Here is a 7,995-nt window from a genome sequence, read left to right as displayed (position 1 = left end):
TTTAAATATGAGACGTTAAAGTGGAACTAAATTTCATTAACCATCCCAAGTATTGGTTTAGCTTCCTCCTTCCCTTCTGTTTCGAAATATAGTGCAACGCACACATGTGAAATGTCAAATGCTTACCTGCAAGAAATGGCAAGTAATTTCCAACGCACTTCAATTTGCTCCAATTTAACTGAATTGGGTGCTTGGGAATTATTTTGTTCCGGTTTTCACATGGCTGCTGTTGTGATGGATTGTGGCCCATTTCCTGATAGGGACAAGTAATTTCTGGCTGCTTGATTGCTTTTCCACCATTGGAGGAAGAACCACATCACAACCGCAAGGGCAATACATTCAAAACCAGCACATAACAGCAGTTTAATGTGTCAGGGAGGTGCTAACAACCCAGTTTTCCACCACAGGTATAAATGGAGCCCAACCATACCAATCAGCCAATCTCACTGACTGGTATGGGTTATGTTACTTTAATACTATAGATAATCCTTCATCACTTTCAGGATATCAAACACGTTTCCATCCTATATGAATCCTGCTTTCACACGTATATACAGTGCAAAAATAATCACAGTCAACAATCTGAATACAGTCATGATCCTCTATGGAGGACAAGGAGTCACATTTTAGTTTATTAATATTATAAAAAATTATATAACCACACATAAATCTTTTAAGCTCACATTATAAAATCCCTAAAGCATTCAGTTTAGGAAAATCAGCACTTCAAGACGTTAGTATGTAGCAGTTTTCATGCAGTGTTGGGAATAGCCCAGCTTTTTACAATACAAGGAGACTGCAACAAATAGAGCTTGTTTAGCTGGCATGTTTACATTTTAGAAGTCTTTTGTGTATTTTGGGAAAGATGACAGAATTGCATAGAATCAATATTATACGGATACTAATACTTCTTGCACATTTGTATACAGTAGTTTGCAGAATTCTTAATACACATCACAGTAAAAGCAGACATGGTAAGCAGTACTCATGTGCTTATGGTTTAGGAAGGAGGAGGGTTTCATAGAAGTCATCCTCTTCTTTTCCAGTGATTCACAGTATTTTTAGCTTTAGCTTATTGGCGTGTTATTACCCAAGGATGGCCTACGATTGTTTACTTGCACGGGTACTCGAATTAAATAGTTTGAGGGTACATAGCCTCTCTGTCCTCTCACTTCCACCAAGCTCCATTCTGGGCGTCCCTCCTTGTCATGTGGTTCCAGAATGGTTATAGGCTCCCCAGCCATGATGCTGACCTCATAATTACTACGAGCTGTAAATGGGTAGCCTGCAACAATCTGTAAGGGAAGGAATTGACATTATTAAAAAGGCTTAATCAACTCAACCCCCATCTTCCCAAAAAGATATATACATTAGTATAGTATAGTATGGTATAAAATATAGTATCTTTTTCTTTGTTCTATATCTACAGTGTAATTCCCAATGGTTTGCAGGTTTCCTCCATTCCTGTTGCTCCACAAATACCAAAAACACAATACAAGATAATGTGAACTAATGTTATTCTGTCAACCTTATATATGCAACACATATTTGACACTTGTGTCCGATAAGGGACTAAATCCAAAAATATGTTGTATCTTAAGTGGCCAGTACAGCGGTGTCTGTGTTTAATCTGTGTAAGAGACAATTCCACACACACCAGTGTGGCTGCTGCTAACCTGAAACACATGCCATCTTGTATTATTCAGACTCCCAAGTGGAAATATATCTCCAACACAATTCTGGCCAAAATTTACAGGGATATAGCAAAAAAATAGCATCAGTCTTTTAAAGTCATTAGTTATATCTAAGCATGATGGGACAGTAAATAAAAAATAGTAGTAGTTATATTATTAAAGTTGAAGCAGAATTGCAGGCAGCTAAATACAGTTTATAAATTTAACTATATGGATATACACATACATATTTACTGTTATACCTAGTTCTGTTCAACCAGTCTTGTAATTTGCACACTTCTGTATCACTGCACAGCCAGGCATGTGGCACATTTATTTCCTGCTTTGGCATCCAATGCCACCTCCTGCCTGCTTACTGGTCAATGAAGGAGCATCATCATCTCTGTTCAATGTAGGAAGATAACCCACAGGGAGTAAAGCAGAACCAGGAAAAATAAAGCTAAAAGAAGAAGTAGTATAATACTTTGGGAGTTTGTATGTGTTTAGGCATTGTATTTAGCTATCTGCATACAGTGATGTAATTAACATTTTTTGATGAATTGAATCAGAAGTTGCAAGAAGTTTTATTAGTGCAATAAATGTATTTGGCGTCTCTTCTGATTGCTGCTGTAAATAAATGCACCTTAGGCAATGCCACTTTAATATGTTAGTGCACTTTGTACACCATAACTACCGTTTGTGCTGCCTAAAAGTATTTTGTTTAGCTAGTAGATGACAGACGTTTTGAAGCTCCAGCTATAGGACAGGAGGCATTTGATTCCATTATTAGGAACATATAGCCAGTCAGAATGCAGAACTTTGCTAGTTTAGTATGACTCAGCTTCTTTAAAACTTTAGTGTGTACAGTATGTTCTCCACATTGAGAAACTTATTGTTCACATGCAGTAGCCGGAAGACACATTCGTTCTATGAAGTTGAAAGAAAATTATGATTTAAAGTAAACACATATGCTAGGACTTGTAAAATGAGCAATTTGTGTTTATTTTAACTTTACAAACTATGAGCCTATAAAAATAACTTCACTTATCTCTTATTACTCCCCAGATTTTTACCTTTTTAGAAAGCATTTTGATATTTCATGCGCATTTCACTTTGAAAAACAAAATTGTTACTTGGTTAAAGACACCATAAATAATTGTTTAAATTGGTATTAGGTTGCCAGATTATTAAGAGTTCTTCAATTAAAACAAGCCTCTACTGGTGTATGTAGCTGCATGTTTTGTGGAACAAGGGTTCTTCAGATTGGATCTTAGTATTCATTTCTTCCTACTTCCTGTGTTTGTGCTTACGTTACATCTAATATCTGTTATTGTTAGAGATTAAAAGGCTGCAAGTCTGTCAACTCAACATATAGAGGGAGAATGTATGAACTGAGCTGCTCAAGATTAAAAAGTTTGTGTGTTGAAATATTAATATATTAAATACTCCATAGTGTCTGGGTCTTTGAAGATGAGGAGGTCGAGGGCAGCTGGATATACAGGCAAGACCTACATTTTCCTGAGCCATTTGTATCATTTACTTGGTTTCCAAGTATAAAGTCATCTTGGACAGTGGGAGGATGGAGGGGCGATAATATATCCCACACTAGTAGAGGAAAGGTTTGGATTTGAGAACAGGATGATCTTCCAGAAGTCTGGACAATGTTCGTGTAATATAAGAATTTGCGCCCTTCAACAGCCTAGGTATTCCATTTTCACCAGAAACTGTCTGATAAAGAGAAACTTTACTCATGGAGTGTCAAATGTAACTTTTAAGTTGTCAAAGGCCACCCACCCAAAGGTCAAAATAAATGTACGGTATCTATCATTTGGGGCAAATAGTAAGTTTCTTAAGCAGCTGGGTTCATTTTTACTGAGGTTTACTGAGGTTATCAAGGTCTTCTTGTGTCTGCCCCTTTGCAGAGATCACATTTATTATTCACAGTTTGCAAATAGCAAGCAATTTCTTTACTCAACTTTTATAGCCTAGAACTTAATGATATTTCTCCACACAGTGGCAGATATAGGCAACAGTGGGCCCCTATGCAGGGCTGACTCAGGGCCCCCATCCTCTCCATCCCCCCCCTCCCCCAGTCCCAGTGACTCAAGGGCATAATCGGCAAAACTCTTCCTCAGATTCATTCACACACGGATCCCCATACTGCTCACCATCTTTTTCTGTGCCTTCACTTTGGTTCCCCATCACAGAAAGTTACTTTTCAATACAGCACAGGAAGAACACAGGAAGAGTCAGCTGACAAACGCCCTGACAGCACTTCTTCCACAGAGTCCACTAATACAATGGCTGAGAAACAACAAAGGCTGGGTCCAGGGCCCTGGTGCAGTGGCACACTTTGTACCCTGCTATATCTGCTGTGCTCAGATATATTAGCGGCTCTTAACTGTAACTTGAGCACCTGGGTTCTCTATAGCAAGAAACACTAATGTAGCAGTTACAAGAATAATATTTATAGGTCTAGACAATCAAATGAACAAAAAGCACTGAAGCCTGTGTACTGCATGTTGGTTTAAAATGGCTGACCTTGCATGTTACATCCTCTTTACTATGAGTCTGTTTGCAAATACAGCAGGTCACTGCTTGGATCCCCCGGTAAATCCCTGATTGCATGCATGCCCAGTCATCAGCTGGCACAGGCAGCTTACTTTTTGACATTTGCTGTCTTTCTAATAATCAGGGATATGAGTCACAGTTGTGACAGCTGCTGGAAAAGCTGCTCACAGGACTGCAGAAAAAGAATTGTTCATGAGCTACACAGCCGTTACCAGAGCACATAACACCTTAGTGCAACGCAATGCTCAGATCTGAAATACTAGCTGCAGAACTAATTTGTCACACATTAGTAAGGTTAATTAGTAAGGGTAATTATAGACTGATCTGTAAATGGCAATGCTGCAAATAAATTGCATGGGATACACAATATAACAGTACATGGACTACATTCATGCGGTTTATTATACCCATGCAGGAGAATTACAGAGATTACACCAGTTCTTGTTTGCACTGCTCATTGTAGCCTGAGAAGAACTTCCAAATTATTTTAGGATTTAAAGAAAAATGATTTGCTGAGGGTCCGCACATCCCAGAACAGACAATTTCCATCAGGCTTTACTAAGAGATGATAACAGAGATCTCCCTGCATCTGAAAAGATTATGCAGGCATAGACATTTTGTGAAACGTTGTACTAGGTGCAATAAACACATACAGGGCACTACATTTGTAGACAATGATGAACCCTTTACAGTTCTGAGTTCAACAACAACAAACCATAAATTCTCTTTTACATTTAAGCCAAACTAACCTCAATGTGAATAGGCCAGTGGTCAATCCATTGCAGGGTAAATGATGTCTAAAATTCTCCCCTACTGAGTTGTAAACTCTGTTTTCTTATTGGGTGACAATCCCTAATTTGCTTATGACATATATATTGAAGGAACAGTAATGATTTCTTTTTCTGCATAAGGCTGATTTTACTAGGACCTAGGGATTCCAATTCTGAATGTAATATTGCCACCTGCTGGTCAAATGTGATATCGCAGTTCTTACAGTTCTACAAAATGTATTCTTTGAAAATGTATATTAATGCATGGGGATACTTTTTAGTACATCAGGCACCGAGTCTGATCTTGCTGTTTAGAAATTACTGTGATGTGTTCTTAAAATTCCTACCTGGAAGGTTTCAGTGGTGTTCAGGTACACTGGAGAAGTTGGATAGGGACATACTTCAGCTGTAAGTGAATGTCTCCGCACACTCTTGGTAGATTCAGGTGAAACACGTAAGTGAGATGAACTCTGATCTACCTGATAGGGCAGAAGTTTGCTGCAAGGTACATATCCACGAGATGCTGTCAGAAACAAAAATAAAAAAGTTAAAATGCAAAATGAACTAATATTTCTTAAAAAATAGATTGTATATGGCTGATTATGATAATATAATCACTGGCAAATGTTCTAGTATGTCCCAACCCCTGTCACTTTAGCCATTTTACTTGTCATTTAACTGTAAAGAATAATTAAAAAAATATTTTATTAAAGTGGTCATTTATGATAATACAAAAATTTGCTCTGGCTAGGAGTTATGAACATGCGAAAAGGGGTGATCTAAAAATGAGACTCCTCTTTTGGTAACTCTATGGACATATGTTCCTGTTATATCCAGTGCGGTAGAAGTTAGTTCAGTTCTGATTTACCCCAGAGTGTACAGCCATGAATGTGAGAAAATATACATCTGTCAGTTCAACAGGCTTGATAGGCTCAACAAAATGAACTGTTAGGTAAATGAACATTATCACTTCATTGTTGACTATATTGATAGTGTTCCATATACATGGTTTATGGGGTTAAAAGGATGAGAGTATGGATAGACATATTTAGACTTATACTACTGACCTCCTGGTCCTGGCTGTGTTCACCTTTTCCGAATCATTGGCGGTTAGGTATATAAGCTGTTTACTTAGGAAGGTGAATTATTATTTTTCATGGGATATTTCACTTGGCTTACTGAATGTGGTGAAAAGAATATCTAATCACATGCATAGAAATCTAAAAATATCAGAATATTTCCAATGCATATAAATGGATGGTTAAGGTCAACAAAGCTTTGCCTTATCCTCTAAGCTAAGTGAAGTATCCTTTGCAAGTTAACAAGGACAACAAAGAATCTATATTCCTCTACTACATCAACTTCTTTGGCTGAAGTAGCAAGTCAGAACTTCCATACTTTTTTCTGGGTCATAAAGCATTTGAAGGCACAGGATTAGCATAATCACCAGGAAATCAACATTTTCTGATGTAATGGTCAATGTGGCAGCCTCTATAGTTATCTATATTATTCAAGGTGCTATAATTATTCACATATAGCAAAATGCTTTTATCAAAGGATATATATTCTTCTGTTTAAGCAGTCACTTCACTGATGATAATTCAGTCCTGGGTAGATGGTAAATTACCATCCAGAATTCTGGTGGCCAGGGTAAGATAGAGAAAACCTCCATATCCCAAGTATATCTGCTTTGTTACCATCACTCTATTCTATGAATATTTATTTTTCTGCAGGAAACGATGGATAGATATATAGATATAAATAGATAACTAGATAGATGGATAGATAGATAGATAGATAGATAGATAGATAGATAGATAGATAGATAGATAGATATTCCCATATTGTTCTAGCATGAATGTTTATAGCTATATAGAATTGATGGTGTGGTTCCCAGCTCTCTGATATGATAAGCTATTGCCGGTCATATATTTATTAATAAATATGAAGATACTAATCAGAGCATTGCTGCTTGTTTTCGAGGAATGTAAAAAGTGACAGCATTGACTTGGCAGGTCGCAATAACATTCTTGTTACTTTTAGCCTACTCTGACCTTTATAGATATATTTGGCTTATAAATTAGACCCCAGTGCCAGCTCTGCCTGACCTTTTCTTGTGTCTGCCCTTAGTGTCATCTGACAGGTATCTGCTAATGGGCAGGTAGCCATGGACAAAGGTATAAAAATATACTTAAAAAAAGAGGTAGGTGATGAAGGATTACGAACATTTAAACAAACAATTCTTGATTACTTTCTTAATAACTTATTGTAAAGTACTACATAATATGATAGCACTTTATAAATAAAAGATAATAACAAATGGTGTGATCCCAGGAAGTTCAGCATTAGTTCCTCTGAACAGATTATGAACATATTGCAGGCGTATTGTAAAAATGGAGGTTAACCAAAAATCAGGGGTGGGCTAGTCTGTGAGCATACATTTAAGAAATACCCCCGTTCAGTAGCCCTGAACAGTTAAAGCAAACAATTTAACTATTGCTTACATAGCAATTTGATATACATATTTGTTGCTGAAGAATTCTCAAAATTCAGCACTCCATTGTCCTTAAAATGGTATTTTCTATAAAATGTCAGATATGCTAAAAACAATTCCCATGTCCCCACATCCCTTCAAATGTTAGTGCCAGTTTGTATTTGCACATTCTAATTAAATCCCCCACTAACTGTACTATGATCCTTGTGTTGGAGTACATCATACTAAATATCAGATTATGGCCTTCCTTATCACATGGCTGTCCAACTCCAGTTACCAAGGAGTACCAAAAAAAGCCAATGAGCAATTGTTTTTTTTACTTCATTAGCTTACTAAATTTACTGCTGTCCGAAGAAAGAAATATTTTAAAAAATTGTGCAGATCCTGTACCTCTGAGACTGGAGTTTTATTGCTAAAACTGAAATTCAGGGAAAAAAACTAAATACACAGATAAAAAAATGTATGAAAACTTTTTTTTTTGTATTTC

The 7,995-nt window shown here is 36.9% G+C and overlaps 1 protein-coding gene across 1 annotated transcript in view; it reads right to left on the bottom strand.

Moving 5' to 3' along the window:
* Positions 1-587: 587 nt before the first annotated feature.
* Positions 588-7,995, bottom strand: part of ARHGEF37 (Rho guanine nucleotide exchange factor 37) — a 30,927-nt gene continuing 23,519 nt past the window's right edge. Inside the window, exons 13-14 of the mRNA XM_072398992.1 lie at positions 5,362-5,537; positions 588-1,295 (exon numbers count right to left, since the gene is read on the bottom strand). Of these exons, the coding sequence (XP_072255093.1) occupies positions 1,068-1,295; positions 5,362-5,537 (404 nt within the window). The 3' untranslated portion in view covers positions 588-1,067. The remainder of the gene's footprint in view (positions 1,296-5,361; positions 5,538-7,995) is intronic.

The sequence above is a fragment of the Pyxicephalus adspersus genome, chromosome 2 (genome assembly GCF_032062135.1).
Source record: "Pyxicephalus adspersus chromosome 2, UCB_Pads_2.0, whole genome shotgun sequence".
Taxonomy (NCBI): Eukaryota; Metazoa; Chordata; class Amphibia; order Anura; family Pyxicephalidae; genus Pyxicephalus; species Pyxicephalus adspersus.
Note: the sequence above shows the minus strand (reverse complement) of the source record. Positions and strands in the feature narration are given on the sequence as shown.